At 32.7% G+C, this 19,351-nt stretch overlaps 1 protein-coding gene across 1 annotated transcript; it reads left to right on the top strand.

Annotated features, from left to right (window-relative positions):
* Positions 1–8,088: 8,088 nt before the first annotated feature.
* On the top strand, positions 8,089–19,244 carry LOC145561899 (WD40 repeat-containing protein HOS15-like). The gene is made up of 14 exons (XM_081622026.1): positions 8,089–8,250; positions 11,106–11,251; positions 11,345–12,101; positions 13,775–13,869; positions 13,978–14,024; positions 14,462–14,606; positions 14,913–14,976; positions 15,448–15,606; positions 15,706–15,827; positions 16,359–16,433; positions 17,139–17,192; positions 17,292–17,365; positions 18,034–18,108; positions 18,786–19,244. Exons 1-14 carry the CDS (start codon positions 8,190–8,192, stop codon positions 19,003–19,005), a joined length of 2,094 nt encoding a protein of 697 aa, XP_081478152.1. The 5' UTR covers positions 8,089–8,189; the 3' UTR covers positions 19,006–19,244.
* The last annotated feature ends 107 nt before the right edge of the window (positions 19,245–19,351 follow it).

Genomic DNA, 19,351 nt, shown 5'->3' with positions numbered 1-19,351 from the left:
CTTTATTGATCCTAACTTTAACCAATTTACTTTTAATATTGCTCTACTCACTAATGCTGCTCTAGTGTCTTTGTTTTATTCTACTCCATACAATTTAATTTATCAGTATAGATTTATTTTATTGAATTGAATTAATTTTTACTGAATTGGATTTATTTTTATTGAATTTAAATTATTTTTACTAAATATGTTATTTAAGGTGAAGTGAATAGGTAATTTTTTTTTTTAAAGAAGTGAATAGGTACTTACAAGAACAAATTAAAATGCAAAATTTTAATAAAGTTGAGTAATAATTAAATCATACTTTGTTTCATGATTCAACATTTATATTTCACTTATTAATATGCAAAAACTATAAAAGTTTCATATTTGAAAAAAATTCATTAAACAAAATCTAACAAAATAGATCAGATGCTTCAGTTATCAAATATCCAATATTAATTAAAATTAATTATGACTATTTTCTTAATTTCACTATTTTATCATCGCTAAATTAAAATGTACAACATTTTTATTAAAATTTAATAAAATATATTAAGAATATTATAAATTTATAATAAGTTAATAACACATGATTATTTTCTTATGGAAATTTTAAAATTTTATACATCATATATTTTTCTATTTTCAGCTTTTATATTTTGGATATCGATTCATCAGATATCAAAAATCTATCTGAAATTTGGAAAATCAAAATCCGATTTTGTATCCGATTTTTCAAATTGGATATTCGATCCGAATTAAAGATTTGAATCGGATATCCAAAAATTCAAATCAGTTGCGGATCAGATTTTCGAATAGGTTTGTACAGACATACTCAATACTCTCTTGTACAATATTTATGGACCGACATTTGCTAATGAAGTGGGAGGCAATTAAACAATTTCAATAATTTACATGAGTACTGAGTAGTGTTGAAATCAAAACGTGTCTATTACTCGTATAAGTTGTATTATTAAGAAAAAGTATAAATTCAAACCTTGTACTATACTAAAAGAAATTAAAAAAATAAAATAAAAAGAGAAATACGGTAAGTACTCTATTAGCTCCGCTTCTACTCCGAATTTTTATTCTTCTACCAAAAAAGTAGTTACATTTATCTCTAAATTTTAGGCTTTTAAATTTTAATCAGGAGATAAATTGCATTCGTATCCCTTCTATATTCTAGGACCCTTAGGTTAACAAAGTTGTTCATAGTTACATTAGGATTGAAAACTAAGTTATATAGGGTTTAATTTGGAGCATATATAGCTTCAATCTGTCATTCTTAGGTTAACAAAACTGTTCATAGTTTCCATTCTCTATCATCATGGTAGGCTTGGTAGCACCTATACGTCGTGTTGCGGATGCGGAGGACACCACTGACGACGGGCCTTATGTTTATGCTTGGTCTGAGCGAAATGTTGACTATAACATTAATACTTGTTCAATGCCTGGTGCTAAATACTTATGCTATGGTATTATGTACGGTATTCCTGCTGCACTTGGTTTCTTGTTGATCTTTCTTGTATGTGAAGATATCATATGGAGTAGAGTTCAAGGGAATATAGTAAACGGTGTGAAAATTAATACGAGTAGTATTATTAATAATAAGGTGAAGCAGAGTGATATATTGTTAGTGCATTGCGCCCATAGATTCAACGAAACAAAAGTACGTGATCTTGGCTGGAATGAAGTGTTACCCTCTACCACATATAAATTTTTATTTCACTTAGATGATAACATTTATATGTCCGACTTCATTAGGTGTGACATGAAATGGAATGGAGAGCCAAATGTTAGTGCCACCGTAATTTGGAACCTCAATTGTTATAATGAAGTCTATTTTGGATGGTCTTCTGCAGGTGATACAACTTACTTTAACAATCTCAATGTCAAATACAAACTTGTTAGAGCTAAGTTAGCCAGAAAATTCTAATCCTATCTACTTTATTTTAAGATAATGTTAGGACTTTTTTTTTTTTTTTTAATTATTTTTTTATGTTTTTTTTTGTTTAAAAAATTGTTATTGCTTTATCATATATTAGTATGTACTCCGTTCAAAAAAAAATATTACTAGTATGTAATTTTTTATTTATTTTTTTTTATTTCGACTATCCTATACGTACTCAAATAATCTACTTATAAGTGGATCTCAACCATCAAGTAGGAATATGTTTTATGGAGTATGTTCTATCATATTGCTCTACTCACTCTGCTACGCAAGTGTCTTTGTTTGAGTAGCAATTCTATAGATGTATGATTATATACTTGAAAATTCTATTTATCCTTTGATCCGGTTTTTAAGATATGGTCTCGTGTTAGGTGTGATCAAGTTCATGGTCAATGCCTCTCTATATTCCCAACTTTGTGAAAATCTTTATGAATAAACTATTAATATGCCCCTGAAAGCAATCAAATTATGTATTTGGTGAAGATACAGGACACAAATTATTGTTAAGTGGTTAGATAAATTTTAATAATGGTACTTAAAAAAAAAGTTTAGAACGGATTAGCTCTTGACAACAAACTACTCCAAACATTAGTGAGTTTCAATGATTTTTGTGGAGCCCTACTTCAGATGTTAAACCCTGATTTTTCACCATCTATTTTAAATTAAGTACTCCGTGATTGTCATTCCAACATAGTTGTTGAACACTTGAACATGTTCGCTGCCGCACTGGCCTATTGAATTGACAATGAACCATATACTCCGACACTCCGTAGTAGAGTAATAATTTGACGCTGAACGCAACCGTTGTTAGCTGGGGGAGTAAAAGTTAACTCAAGCTTTGTTCAAATTAAAGTAGTCTCTGTTAGTTGAAGCATTCTGTTTTTAATACAGTCTCTGTTTTGTCCATACATTTTTTGACAAATTTGGGGTAAAGAGTTAATAGAATGACAACCTTTCTTTTCATCAATCGATAGAGGACAAGTCTTGTATGTGGTCAACTACACAGTGTGGTCACGTTGATTATAAGAGTAATCTTCATTTACATATAGGAAAAATACACTTTATTAATCTCAACTTTGTCCAATTTACTTTGAATAAACCCAACTATCGATTATTCTACAATAATCCCAACTTTTACCTTCGTTTTCTTCCAACAATCCCAAAAACCGGTTATCTGCTAAAATGGTTTTTTTTTTAAAAAATAATGTAAATGACACGTGTCATACTATGATTGGTCCAATTAAATAAAAACAAAAAATTTTAAACTACTAGAGTCGCCCTGTTTACCATTTTTGGTAAGCAGTCTTGATTCCAGGTGTGGAGTTGTTCGTGCGCATACTAGAGTCGGGATTGGGATCACATAGTTAGGAGTTAATTTTATTTATGTGTGGACAAGTTTTTATTGGATTATTTTGAAATAATATTATGGTTATTCATATTTTTATTAATAAAAGTTGTTATTTTTCCGCTGCAATTTGAGTAATTAAATAAGCCTTACGTTTTCACGTGGCGATAATATGCCCAAGTCTATCTCTACGATATTTGTATACATATAAATATAGCACTTATGTAGAGGGAGATTTGGGGGTATTACAACCACCCCTTGTCGCACCGTCGCAAGCCGCAACCACTCCCTTCAACGACCTCGAATTTCAGTTTAGATTTCACTCCCCTCCTCCTCCCCTCTCTCTCTTCCCTAACCACCACCACCAACGACTTCGACGCCCTTGACGAAGATCTCATTCATCGACGCCTACGAATACACCGACAACGTTGCCTCTCCCCTACAAACCCGAATATCACGAACACGCCCAAACTCAAACACGGGGTTGGGGGTGGTTTTAAGGGCAAGAGTTTAGGATTTTAGCCGGTTTTGGTGGTAGGTGTTAGTGGACCATTTGCAACCAAAAGTTTAAGATGATGGTTGACGCCCATGAATATGTTTTATACTCTATCACACCCCCTCACACAAAAGCCCGTTGGGCTAGAATTGTGGATGCAGCATGGGCCCTCCTCATACCATGCGTTTAATATTCCACTTAAAAGTGAGGGGTGGATGAGATTCGAACCCGTAACCTTTGTGTCACGCTGGCTTTGATACCATGTTAGTGGACCATTTGCAACCAATCAAAAGTTTAAGCTAATGGTTGATGCCCATGAATATGTTTTATACTCTATTAGTAGGGATGGGGGATGGGGTTGTTTCCGGTTGGGTGGTCAGGGAAGGGGGTGGTTTGGGGAGTGTGGCTGCGCGGTAGTGGGTAGGAGGTGGCGGTTGGGGCTGGACAACTGGGCTGAGTTATTAGTTTATTTTTCCTTTTTTTTTAAAATTTTTGTATTTTTAACATTTTTTAAAAAAATATTTGTTTTGGACCACTTACATGCTAACACGTGTCCAACAACCTACAATAAAAAGTTGTTGATTTTTGTTGACCAGTTTGGGATTGCTGAGAAGAAAACAGAGGTGAAATTTGGGATTATTGCAAAATAATCGATAGTTGGGATTATTTAAAGTAAATTGGACAAAGTTGGGATTAATAAAGTGTATTTTTCATATGAAATATATGAGTAACCTCATTTTTTCATAAGAGTAACCCAATATTGTCCATAAAAGTAACTCAAATTCATTATACAAGTAAAATCAAGTAGTTTAGAAATAAGTAACCCCGTTTGTTCATTCGAGTAACCCCTATTCTTTTGTTTTAAAAAATGAAAGAATAATTCCACTTATTTCAGAGAGTAACCTCGTTTTCTAATTTAAGTAACCTACATACGTTAAGGTAACCCCATTTATTCATCACCGTAACCCCTTATTACTTAAATAATTGCCTTATATGTGACTAGTTTTGTGCCCAGGTTGTTTATTGAATTTTAAGATAAATTTTTAATCTATATGTCAAATTTTAAAATATATCATTGATACAAAATTAGTTAGGAATTGATGTGTTTTTTTGACGATTTAAACTATATAGTAGACATGTAATGACTAATAATAATAATATTGGTGAAAAATATTTCTTGACCCGTAACCTGAAATAATGACCCTGTCCGAAATGACTTGTGACCAAACCTGATTGACAGGTCTACACACAATAATAAAATTATATTAGATTGTGAAGTATATATTATTTAAATTGATTAAAATATATTATAAATAATGGATGTGGTGCGTTTTGAACTAATTCATTCGCTTCAAAAAATATTATGATACAAAAAATAAATTTATATGATAATTTATGGGAGTTATAATCTAATTATTTTTTGAATAAAATAATAATTCAATTTGTACATATGAAATATTGGTACTTTATCGAAAATAAAACTCTAAATTAACAATTTTATCCTAAAATTCTATCCAAATTTGATTGAAAATAGAATTATAAACTAATTTTTTTATCCTACAAATTGAATTCTATATAACTCTATCCCACGTGGCTCGACACTTGGAGAAAAGTTGAAACGCCAAGTGTCGTTGTCTCGTCGCCTGGCTAAAAGTTTAGCTTTATATATTAGTTATATGATTATGTGAAGTGGTCACATCATGTGGCTAGCCACATATATAACTTTGTGTTTGATAAAGTATTTATACAAAACAACAATATTTCTAAAAGATATGGTATACTATCATAATTATATATCCTAAAATTATATTCACTAAATAATATCTTAACATAAATAATCATAAATATTCTTTCAAAAAAAAAAAAAAGAATATCCTAAATATATTATTCTCCTAATGATATTTACGGAAAATATATCACACATGTATTTTCTGAAATTTCATATTTTTAGCATTTTTCGATAAATAATATAGACCAATTTATATATAATTATATATTTTTCACCTGAATTTGGACTCGATATAACAAGAAAGCAATCTATAAATATTACTACAGTAGAAACCGCTGACATCATATTGTCCACGTGGCAGCTTTATAAGAAAATTTTTCCCGCCTAAATAAAACTTGATGTCATTATATTTTCTTTGGATTTAAATTTCAAATTTAATTTCTCATCCTCTCAATTTATCTATATTCTTTAATTTATTTATTTTTCTTCTATCACCAACTATTGATATCTAATGCATCTTTCCCCTATGCTTCATGGAACAAAATACTTTGATGTACATATTTATTTTTTCTATTTTCCTTTATGTATTTCAAGTTTAAAATCATATTTGCTTAATTAAAATCGTATAGTACAAATCTAACTTTTTTTGTATATGCTCTAATTTTCATATTCGGTTTGTTCTTCTTCAAATTTAATTTTATAAAATTGGCATTTACAACTAATGGTTATGTCTCTATAATTTTTCTAATACGAGATAAAAATGTATAAAATATATACTCTATATATCTAAGAAATCCGTGCATCGCACGGGACTAATCTAGTAACTATCCTAAAAAATACCCCATAACTAATTATCATACAATAAAATAAACAGTTATTTAATTTGCCAAAAACCTTGTACCATATTGATCAATTTCATATCGGCATGTTCTAATTGATTAGTTTAACCCAAAACGGTGAGGAAAAAAAGATTAAAAACCTTAAAAAATCGTTAAAAAACGTAAAATTTCAAACATTAGTCTGTCCAGCTAGACTCTTCTCCGTGTTATTGAATTTATATTGAAAAATGCTGGGGAAGGTGGTTTTCAGATTTTCCCAAGAAACCCCTAGTATTTCTTTTGTTACTCCTAAGCCCCACCATTTTTCAAGTATGTCATTTTTTTTGCCTTTTCCCTCGAGCTTAAATAAATTGACCTTTGTTTCAATAAAAGGCCACTTCAAAAACAAATCACATAATCTATTAGCTAATACTAAAACAAAATGTTGTTGACATTATTCCTTCCGCAAATTGTACACATGTCACTCTAATGTAAATTTTTTTTTTCTCGCCAACTTACTATGATGATGTCATTAGTGTTTATTTTATATTTTTTTACTTATACTTTTGTTTTTTTTATCTAATAAACCTTTCATATGCTTTATCCTTTGTCCCTGTCGAGTCCTTTTTTTACAAGTATATTAATGTTTCAATGTTTAAAAGTGTTTATTGTGATTTTTTTGCTTTTTGTATATTTTACAAGTAATATGCTACAGTATAAATTACTTGCCATGTATATATACAACAAATTAACGGAGTAGAAAACTTTCCGTATTATACACAAATCTCAGAATGTGTTTGTTAAAAGCGTGCATCGTACGAAAACTAAACTAGTATACAAATATATATGAGTATAGAACACAAACAAAATTATCGAAGATGGTAGCACATATACTACCAACGATGAACAAACCAAGCCGTAGCGATGTTGTAGTAGATCCACAACAGCTGCTCCAATTCACTCATGAGGTTAGAGCCCAATTTGATTCCATGGCTACAAAAAGGCCCATCAAGCCCATCCGAAGTGAGCCCGATCCTGATGCCTCTGCGGCCCATCAACCTCACTCCAAGAGTCCGAGCCCATTCCAAGAAACTCCTCTCCCTTAAATCCGAACAGGGCGAACATCATCAAGTTCTAATGAGCCCATGAGCAAACTCACATACAATTAAAAGTGTTGTCCCACATTAAAAGTGTTAAAAAGTATTGTTTTACATTGAAAATCCATATATTTATTTCATTACATTTTATTTGTTAAGTCTTTTGCATCAATAATAATTTTAACATCTTTGGCATGAGTATATATTAAAATTCTATCTAATTTGTTTCCTTTAAAAATATATTTAGTAATACTACTCAAAACGCACGGGACTTAACCTAATAAATGTATATTTACAAAAACTTCTTGATTATTATTTACTAAAATACCATGTGGATGAGAGTGAGGGGTATCTCATGGTTAGAGCTTTCCTCCTGATTCCAGAGATTCTGAGATCGATTCTCACCCTCACTCTTGTGGCTCTCTAAACACCGAAAAAAAAAAACCATGTAGATGTAGTCATATACTCATATCTTATAAATCAACTTGTATTTTCTCGTAAAACCGGTGAATCCGTGACCGTATTTACCTTCTGCATTACGCCTCGAACCATTTGCGGCCCGTTTCTCTAACTAATTAACGGGCCCACTTAAAATTTACCATATACCAAAAATGGGTAAAAAAAAAACCTTCAACAGCGCACAGCATCAAATAATCTCTGAACTCCGTAACTTCCTTTCCTGTAAATCAGCAGCTCTCTCACTCTCTCTTTCTCTCTCTTCACGGAATTCATGGCTGCCTAATTCCACCAGTCACCGGTGAATTCGCAACGATGTCTTCCATATCTTCCGGTGAATTAAACTTCCTCATTTTTCGTTATCTTCAAGAATCAGGTATGTTTACCTTTTCTCTTCCCATCCTTTTTTTTCTATTTATTTTGAAAAATTATTTCAATAATCTTAATTTTTCAATTTAAGCGACCAATTTATGCGGTTGATTTTCGGTTTTTGAAATGTTTTTTAGTCAAATTATTGCCGAATTTCAGTAATTCGAAGATTTTGATTGTGTTTGTGAGTATTCCTGTTTGCATTTTTGTTGATTTTATTATTTTGTGTTTGAATCGAGGATTTGTGAGTAATTAGGGTTTTGATTGGTTTTATATAGGCTAGAATTAAATTCTGGAATTGTATTGTTGATGATTTCTTCAGATTTGTGGTTTATGATTTTGGTGCTTACTTGTTAGGTTAATTATTTGTTAGAGTGAATTTTCTGCAAATTTACATGATAATTGATAGTTTAGAGACATGCATGTTTAAGATTAATTTATGAGATGCAAATCCTGAAGCTTTTGTCTGTAATTTAGGGTTGTGACTTGTGAGTGAGGGAACTGTAGGAGTGTAGAGTGGATTTAACTGCCGTGGAAAGTGAGTGGTCAACTTTGAGGAAATTGAATTTTGCCGTGGAATTTTACGAGATAAAACGAGCAATCTACGTGGAGTAGATTTTTTTTTGGATTGGGAAACTTAGGGCCTGTTCATATTTACTTAATTTCAGTTCAGTTCAGTTCAGCTCCAATCAGTTCAGTTCAGTTCCAATCAGTTCAGTTCAGTTCAGCTCTTAATTTCCCTCTCACATAAAATATTCATTTCAGCTCAATTCAGTTCAGTTCAGTTCCAATCAGTTCAGCTCCAATCAGTTCAGCTCAGCTCAGTTCAGTAAATATGAATAGGCCCTTAATTGACAATTTATTGAATCCGGTAATATTGATGTACGATTGGTTCAGCTTTAATTTGAGACACTTCTCGAGATCAGACAACTGGAATGGTATAGGTATGAAGTAATGGGAGCTATAAGTAAATTGTTGGAGAATCATGTGTGACCGTTGAAGTGTTGATTCATCTAGTTTGATATATTCTCAATTTTGTAGGATATAGAAGCTGTTGTGGCTCATTAAATCTCCTAAGAAAACCTGTCTACTTGAGTGCTTGTTGCTTAATGGCAAGACTCAATCCCACAAAGCTGTATTGCGCTAGAATGACCACAATTATTTAGTTAAGATTACTAGAGGGTACCTCATCTGCTTAAGGCAACCTCCTAGTGAAGGTCCATAATTAATTTTGTACAATGTGCTCTAGAATTTTAAGAACCAACAATCCAAGCTTATATTTTCCTCTCTACTACTTGCCTATCTTATCATTATTGTTTTTATCAGAACCTTATAGACTTGTAGATTATTGTTTCCTGAGAATCGAAAACCAGGAAGATTTTTACGGCCCAACTATCATGTGTAATGTTGTAGATATCTAGGGTATTTGAATTATTGGTAATTTCTTTGTTTTTTGGATGGAATCTTTGCTGTCTTGCACCATTTCTTCATCATTAATATAGAATGCTTCAGTATTGAGTTACACATTACCTATTTGGCCTTGCTCATGTTCATCGACTGAAGAGGACTGTAAAGTCTATGGGATTCTTTAAAGGTTTTTAGCTTTTTACTAGTCACGATGTTAATTACAATGCTTTTGTCAAAATAAATAAAAAAAAAAATAATAATAAAATTACAATGCTGATGATGAGAGATGTGCCTCTTTTGGTAGTTTCTATTGTTAATTAATGGCTTGATGCATTTTATACTTTTTTTCACAACATGCCTTGCTCAGATTGCCTCATTGTTTTTTTCAAATGTGCTCAACTTAGATGGCATGCGATGATCTTTTCCATTTATTGAGGGTGATTTATTTCATTAAAACTGTTGTTAATTGTTTTTTGGAGCTATTTTGGCATTCAGGTTAATTACCTTATGATAGAGATCAGTAGTAATTGAGTGCCTCCTTTTTTTGTGCGAAATTAGAAGACTGGTTGTGAAATATGGGGAATATTGTAATGGGTCATATTTAAGAGTCTTGGCCATAGAGTTAGCTTAAATTATAAATTTAATGGGTGGAATTAATGCTTTTGGTTTCAACATTGTTAGGAGACCAAAATGGTGTTTTTATAGGTAAGATTGCTGTGATCTCTTTATGGATTGGTCAAGATTGATTGCTTTTCTATTATTTGATCATGATTGAACCAAACTTGAATTGTACATCTCATTCTCAGTCTCGATATTTAAAGTTATATTTTCTCTTGCCCACTTAATAAGTCTAGTCTCTTTTGTGTGTTTATGCCTTCCCTGTAAGTTTTATAACTCGCTATGTTGCTTCTTTTAATGACGTTTACCCATCTAATTTAGATCAACTTTTGCTCAATAAGATATTTTAAGCTGTATATGCTCTTGCCCCTTTCTTAGTCCTTTGTCTTTATTATGTTTAAATGCTTTTCCAAGTGATATAACTCTCCATGTTGCTTCTTTTTAATAAAGTTTACCCTTCTACTTTATATCCACTTCTGTTCACTAAGATATTGTTCACTAAGATATTTCTAGACCTTGCCAATGATGATTTTAGTTTTTTCTTGTAATCAGAGCTTCAATTGTTAGGAATAGTAGGTTGTTATATACTTTGATTGATTCTTTTTGAGTGATAAATGGTGATATAAATTAGAGGACTCCCTTTACTTTGAAAGGAAATGCTTTACTCTTCATGTTTGTTACTAGTTTATGTATTGCTTTATTCTTAATTGAGCATTTCATGTTTAAATGTGCTCGTGACCAAAGATATGGAAGAATTGGGACCATATGTTTATATTCTAGTGATGTATAAGATAACAACCTTGAAATATGCATTTTTTGACGTATTTCCCATCACAGGGTTTACACACTCTGCCTTTGCTTTAGGATACGAAGCAGGAATCAATAAGTGCACCATTGATGGCAATTTAGTTCCACCGGGTGCTCTGATCACCTTTGTGCAGAAAGGGCTACAATACTTGGAAATGGAAGCTAACGTGAATAATGTTAGCAAAAAATGCAACCTTCATCTTTAATGTATTGATTGTCCTTTTTATGGTTTTGATGTTGACATTGGTTGCTTTTCTTTGGTGCTGCAGAGTGATGCAGATATGGATGAAGATTTTTCATTTATACAGCCTTTGGATCTTATCACTAAGGATGTGAATGAATTGCGCCGAATGGTTAAAGAGAAGAGGAGAAGTTCAAGGAAAGATAAGGAGAAAGAATCTGAAAAGGATCGTGATAGGGAACGAAAGCGAGGAAGAGATAACAGGAGGCTTGATAGGGAAAAAGATCACGTTAAGGATGGAGAGGGTAAAGAGAAGGATGAAAAAGCTGTGAGAGAAAAGGATGAAAAAGCTGCGAGAGAAAAGGAAGAAAAAGTTTTGAGAGAAAAGGACGAAAAAGCTCTGAGAGAAAAGGATGAAAAAGCTGCGAGGGAGAAGGATGAAAAGGCTGCAAGAGAGAAGGAAGAAAAAGCTTTGAGAGAGAAGGACGAAAAAGCTGCGAGAGAGATGGTCGGAAAAGCTGCAAAAGAGAAGGAAGAAAAGTTTGGGAAAGAGAGGGAAGATAAGGCAGGGAAGGAGAAGGAAGAGAAAACTGGAAGAGACAAAGAAGAAAAGTCTGGAAAAGAGAGGGATGAAAAAGCTGTGAAGGAGAGGGAAGATAAAGCTTGGAGAGAGAAGGAAGAAAAAGCTGGGAAAGAAAAGGATGAAAAAATTGGGAAAGAAAAGGAAGAAAAAGCTATTAAGGAGGAGGAAAAGCCTAAGATACAAGATGGGCCTTCTGATAAAGAAAATGTTGAGTGTGAAGAGAAGCCTGCCATCAAAGACGAAGAGCTTGCAGTTTGTCCTGGTAATTATATTAGTGTGTTCATTATGTGCTTTGATGTGAATTCTGTTTCCTGTCCTATTTAATTCTGTATTTGAGTAGCATAGGTAAACACTCAAAGTCAACATCATTTTTGAGTCATCCGGTAGTTGGGTGGTAGAGGACATTTGGCGTTCAAGGAATTACTAGGATTAATCTTAGTCCAATTAGCCAATTAGGATAAGTCATATCATTTTAATCTAATTATATATATATTCTAGTTTTGTGGTAGGGTGATGCTCGAATTGTTGATAAATTTTAGGATGAACTTTTTGGATTGAATATTAAATTTTATCGAGTACTCTCTTAAGAGCATATAATCCCTTTGATTTTAAATTTACATGTATTAGTATCTTATTATGTTTAGGATTCAAAAATCATTATAAATTTAGGTTGGAATGTATGTAGTTAAAAAATTGTTAGTTAGAAATTAGAAAAATAATAAGTTTTTTAAAATTGAAAAAAAGTACACATAATTGGTTAAAATATATCATAAATGCATCCTATTTTAAAGCATTTTTTAAAACGAATTTTATTAGGTATGTTTTAAATTATAAATTATTTACGTATTTAAAGTATTAAAAGTTATTCGAAAATAAAACGTTAAAATAACTTTTTTATCCTAAAACATGTATCCTATATTGCTTACCTGTCATCAAACGCTGTAGCTGTGGGATCCTACTTGATTTATTAGTGACATATATGATATGATATAATATGATATTGTTAAATCCTAGTCCAGTCAATATTAGTTTATCTTTTTTTTTTTTTTTTTTTTTTTTTAAGGGCTTAAATATATCTTTTTAATCCTAGTGCAGTTAGGATACATCCACGGTTTTAGTACTCCCTTAAGAACTTGATTTACGTATATAAAAAAGAGTTTTATTCTTTTTAGTAGTCCTGATTATTTTATTTCTTATCTTATTTAGATATCTTTGTTAGATTATTCTAAAATTTATATTGGCATTAGGGTTTTAAGTTTATTTTTGTGTGATTAAGATTTATAAAGTTTAAAGCTTTGAGATAAAACCTATGGGAGTAGGTCTAGTCTGGTTTATTCTTTGGTAAGTTTGATCAAATTGTTCAGTGTTGCTCCTCTTGACTCTAAATTAATTACTTAGATTTTGTGAAGTTTCTTTGACGTAGCAAAATCATATCAATGGATGTGGACTTTATTCCGAGTAAGTAATATTTCTCTGCACCCTTATTTATTGTCATATTCAAAATAGTACCAGTGAGGGCAATATCTTGTTACAGAGTATCATGCTGTTGCCATCCATATTTTGTCTTCTTTGGTGGAGGAAACAATGAAGAAACCAATGCATATTGATACTCTTGCTGATTAGCCGTTTTTTATTTTTTTTATTTTTTTTATTTTTTATTTTTTTTTATTTTTTTTTTATTTAATGTCTCAGTTTCTTGGTAACTAAGTGTTGGAAACCAATGCAACTTAGTCAACAAATATCTGCAATTTAATGTTATAGTAGACACTAATCCTGAAGGATGTGTCGGGCTCTAGTGATATAACTGACATCCATGAACGTCTGTGCTTTGAACTTTTTGCATGTTTTGCCTGCTGTTTCCTTCAATGCTGTATATTTATGGTTAAAATATTTGTCTGACTAGTCATCTGAAGCTCATTTTGTCATGGTTTACAGATCCTGAGCCCATGGATATCTCTCCATCGTCGCCTTCTGTGGGGTGTGAAATTTCTGCATCTGACGTGACAATATTAGAGGGCCACACATCTGAGGTTTAATAGCAAACTATTTCCTTTTGCCTTTAGACAGCTACATTTTATGGTATTACTCCCTTTGTAGACCAAATATGATGAAGCTATATGGACTCATATATTGTCTAGGTTTGCGCTTGTGCATGGAGCCCTTCTGGTTCACTTCTTGCATCTGGGTGAGTACTTTTGCTACTTGATTGGTTGCTTCTAAGCTTTCTTTCAAGTGTTATATTTAATTCTTTTCTCATACTAAAATACTCCTGTTTGATTGTAATAGTGGAGCCTGCTTACCAAGCTATAATTATTAATTAACATTGCTCTAGAACTCAGACTATGTATTGCATCAAATCTTATCCATACTTAAATGTTGAGGACTTGATCTTTGAATAGTTCTCTTATGTTTTGGCTGTTTGAAGACTATACAATTGGCTGGATAGTTGTTTATAAGAAGTAATATTTGCTTCTGTAGTTTTTTTAATCAGTCAGGTGCTCTGAGTTATTTACCTTATATCTTTGTAGGCTTTAGCATATCTGCCTTATTCTACCTCTGACACTGCGGAAGGTTAAAATTTCTTCTCTTTTGATTTTGTCTCTTTATTTCTGTATTTTTTAGTTCTGGGGATTCAACGGCTCGGATTTGGACAATGCCTGAGAAAGGTTCTAGATCGCACAACGGATCCACAAATGTTGTTGTGTTGAAGCATGTTAAGGGGAAAACAAATGAGAAAAGCAAGGACGTTACTACTCTTGATTGGAATGTAAGTCGTACTAGAGCTATTTCCCAAATTGCTTAATCATGTATGCCATCTCTAGTCTTTTAGTTATGCATCATATATGTTGCTTAGTAATAATCAATAAAGTTCACAAGTTCGACACGACCTCTACGGTGGGTGAAGTAGTTTACTAATGTATGGAACAGGATCAAAATGTGTTAGTTGCCTGTTATAGTGATCTAGCTTGCAGGTCAAAAGAAAATTCCTTTCGTTACCTGCTTTTTATATGAACATAAGTTTACTGCTGCAACTTATTTGCTCTAAGTTCCTTTTCTGCTGCTTTCTTTGCAGGGGGATGGTACCCTTCTTGCTACAGGATCTTATGATGGCCAGGCAAGAATTTGGAACACAAATGGTATGTCTATATCTGGTTCTTATCTTTGCTAGCAATGCTAGGTGACTGATGGAAAAACTGGAGAGCCTATTGGTCTTTACTGGTTAACAGGCATGACCGCATGACTGCTGCCTTCCAAAGTTTCCCTTAAGCTCACTGACTACAGACTATAGTATTGGTTGTTTTTTTTTTTTTTTTTTTTTTTCTTTTCGTTTTTTTTTTTTTTTGGGGGGTTTGAATCTAAGCTTTTTGAGAGTGGCTATTAAGAAAGCAAACTGAACCATATATAATTGGAAGGATTTGTTATGGTGTGCAATGGCTAATCAGATTTCTTCTGGTCATTGATAATTGTGGGAAATTGTATCTTCTGATCAGCAGGGCTTTTTGAGAGTAAGGTAGTCATTATTAAGCTGATTAATGCATGAGATGTGTGTAGTAGATTGTTGTCTTGATACTATGGCTCCTTTTCATTTATTTTTTGTTGATGACCAGGTGACCTCAAGAGTACATTAAGTAGACACAAGGGGCCAATATTTTCCTTAAAGTGGAACAAGAAGGGCGATTATCTTCTTACTGGTAGCTGTGATAAAACAGCCATTGTGTGGGATGTGAAGGCAGAAGAGCCAAAGCAACAGTTTGAGTTTCATTCAGGTGTTTTTAAAAGGGGCTGTTATTGATTTTTCAATGGAATGATTTTAGCTTTTAAGATAGTTTTATATGTGCATTATACTCGAGCTCTGTTTTTTGTAGGTCCGACCTTGGATGTCGACTGGCGGAACAATGTTTCTTTTGCAACAAGCTCTACAGATAACATGATTTATGTATGTAAAGTCGGGGAAAGCAGCCCTGTTAAAACCTTTGCAGGTCATAAGGTTTGTTTTCTTCTTCTTTGTTATTTTTACATGCATGTCTCCTATTCTCCCATTGGCCATAGCACTTGCTGGATAAAATGGCTTAATATGTGTGAATAAGTGTTATGGATTCTTGCATACTGTCTTATTATAGCCTGGCCTATTGATAACAACTTTTGGATATTTCTCTGTTATTGTCATGCTATTTACTTTACAGTTGAGAATATGAGATTGACTACAATTCAGAATTTTGTGGGCATTTAGTTTTTTGTCCATTGTTTGTTATGTTTGAGAACTGAATGCATCAATTCAAAGTATTCTTAGTTGTATTTAGTTAAGTGACTCAAATTTCTGGTTGTTCTTTGAGTAGCTTTTTTGTGGAGGGTGGGGGATCAGGGCTTTATGGGTTTGGATGCAGCTGAGTAATGTGTTCTTTGAATACTTTGATTTCGTTTTTCCTGGTTATTATTGTTCTTTGAATGCTACATGATGTTTCAACTATTGTTAGTTTTATAGTTTTTTTCTTTTGTATATATATTTTTGCAATTTCAGGGTGAAGTTAACTGTGTGAAATGGGACCCAACTGGGACATTATTGGCCTCTTGCTCGGATGATAGCACTGCAAAGGTTTTTCTTTTTCTTGTTAGCTTTAGTTGTGTGTAATATCTGTTGCTGGCCTGATCTATTTATTATTTTCTCTGTTCTCTACGCTGATATCTTCAATACTGTGTTAGTTGATTTCCTAAGGTGTAGGAGAATAACTTCTTTTAGGTATGAAAGCTTGAATACTTTCCAAACTAAGAATAAGAGGAAATGAAAACTTGATAAATTGATCTGAAACGCTTGATGAGCAGCTACTAAGATTCTTTAATGTGATATGAAGTATTCTTATGAAATGTATGCAATCTTTTCTTTGTCCATATTCCTAACAAGAGTTTGTGACAAATTATGGTTGTGGACTTAAGGCTGCATATGGTTTTTACTTTATCAAATTTTGTCAGTAGGATTCATACTGGGTTGTCATTGACTCATTGTAGTTGACTAATAGATTGTCAGGCTTTAAGACCAAGTAGAGAAACTTAGGTATTAGATCTCCCATAATTTTCATTGTGAATTCTTTAATTTATTGAGTTATATTTATAGTAATGATTTGCAAAATTAATCCCAGAAGGGATATGAACACCCTTTATCTCTCCTATTACGATGAAGTATTTCCCGTCATATTTGTGTAAATGTGGTGTGCTTTATCTTTCTCTGCGGTATTAGTTTTTCATAGGTTAATTTTCCATATTATATGCTGATTTGTAATTTTTATGTGTAATGGATGTGCAGGTATGGAGTATGAAGCATGATGTTTTTGTTCATGATTTAAGAGATCATTCAAAGGTTTGCTTTGATCTTTTCTTGATTACAAATTTAGTTTCTGCTATGGAATCTTACTAATATCGCCAATCTCAAATCTATATATTATATATTTTATTTTAGGAGATATACACTATAAGGTGGAGCCCTACAGGTTCTGGCACTAACAATCCCAATCAACAATTGGTTCTTGCCAGGTAATATTCTTCTTTACTGGCTCTAATGCAATTAATGATGTATCACGGATTGACAGGATTGTCAATTATTGTTTTGCTGTAGACTTGTAGTTATAGATCATTGTACTTTTGGCATCTTCATGGCATACATGTACTATTTATTCTCACTTATTATACTCAATTCTTAAAGAATAGCCTGTAGCTAGTATGAACAAATTCTCTCTGCTTGCATGTTGAAGGCTTATTTATTTTATATATTGTTGGTTTAAATCTTCATATTCTAACCATGCAAGTCTTGTGGTTTTACCATCTTTTGTATTGCTGTAGTATCTGGTTCCTACTTCTTGATGTAGACTTTGCTTACAGCCTACCTTGTTATTGAGGCGCCTAGCACTTGAAAGAAGCTATAGTACTCATATAATTTTTTTTAAATTTTTTTTTTTTCCATTTATCTGGAAAATGAGATTAAAAAGGAGCTAAATTCACAATACAATCATGGCTATAATTTTCTTAAGGATATCTATTGGCTGACTTTGCTAGAATGTAGGCTGACTTCTCTTATGAGTCATGACACATGTTACATTGTTACGCATACCTTGCTTAAAGAGAAGACAATTTTACCTCCCATATGCCATTCCATCTAATTTGTTTTGCTGATTTATGCACTTCTATGATTATTTTTCTTGCAGTGCATCTTTTGATTCCACTGTGAAACTATGGGATGTGGAGCTTGGAAAATTACTGCATAACTTGAATGGTCACAGGTAAGTTTATCATTTGAGAAGTTGTTGGTTTATGATTGATGGCTTTTTTGATATGATGCGGTTTGTAAACATGGATTATGTTAGGCCTCTCATTATGATGGGAGAGGAAGATATGAAAAAATGGTTTTTATTTCTTTTATTGTTTTTTATTTTCTTTTTATTTTAATAACTACTACGCCTTTTGCTCTGCTCACAGTTCATTAAAAATATAATTAAGATTTAGATAATCAGTAAATTAGCTTTTCTGTCTTGTACTTGTAGTGCATCATAAGCACTACTCTAAATGAGCAGAAATGTCAGCAAAAAAATGTTTAAAACTGAAATAGGAAACAATATGATCACATAATAAGCCTTCTAGATATATGATGATCCAGAGTCCGAACTTGCCCAGAAATGAGGCTGACTCGCTGAGTAAGAATACAAGTTACATTGGGTTGGGGATTGAAAAGGAGGGGGTCTCTGATACTGCGTCATGTGTCCTGTTGGATAAGTAGAAGAAAAGCATTATTAATCATTTTCGTAGGTTGTGGAAGGGGTGTATTGTTGAGGTTAGAAGTTTATAATCTGTATGATTCTTGGATTGTATATGATCTATTGATCTCCATCTTCGTTGTTTCATTACATATGAAGTAGCTGCTTATGTTTTTCTACGAAGCCTGATCTTGTTCCATTTACAGGGAAGCTGTATACTCACTTGCATTCAGTCCTGATGGTGAATATTTGGCTAGCGGGTCTTTGGATAGATCGTTGCATGTGTGGTCCCTGAAGGAGGGAAAGATTGTGAAGACGTACTCTGGAAACGGGGGCATATTCGAAGTATGTTGGAATAAGGAAGGCGACAAAATTGCTGCATGTTTTGCCAATAATACTGTATGCGTTCTGGATTTCAGAATGTAGCAGTCAGGGGCACAGAACATGCATGAGAACTAGATGATGCCGAGCTTAAACGTTTTGGCTTAGCTTAGAAAGACTTGGAATTCTTTCTGTAGTTTGGGTTAGGATTAGCTGTTCATTAGTGATGTAGATTTGGTCCGCAATGTACAATTATGCTATTTGATAACCGTAATTAAATATTTAAATTACAATTGTACAGATTACACTTTATCAAATTTTATGGCCCTTCTAATTTTCTATTATTAGTCTCCAGTTGCTTTGGATCTACAGGTTATCGGCATACGCGTTTTACATGTCCTGTTTCATCCTGCCTTAGCTTTATTTGTGTCAGTAGGGAATGAGGGCTTCA

Source organism: Chenopodium album, chromosome 10 (genome assembly GCF_948465745.1).
Source record: "Chenopodium album chromosome 10, dcCheAlbu1.1, whole genome shotgun sequence".
NCBI lineage: Eukaryota > Viridiplantae > Streptophyta > Magnoliopsida > Caryophyllales > Amaranthaceae > Chenopodium > Chenopodium album.
Note: the sequence above shows the minus strand (reverse complement) of the source record. Positions and strands in the feature narration are given on the sequence as shown.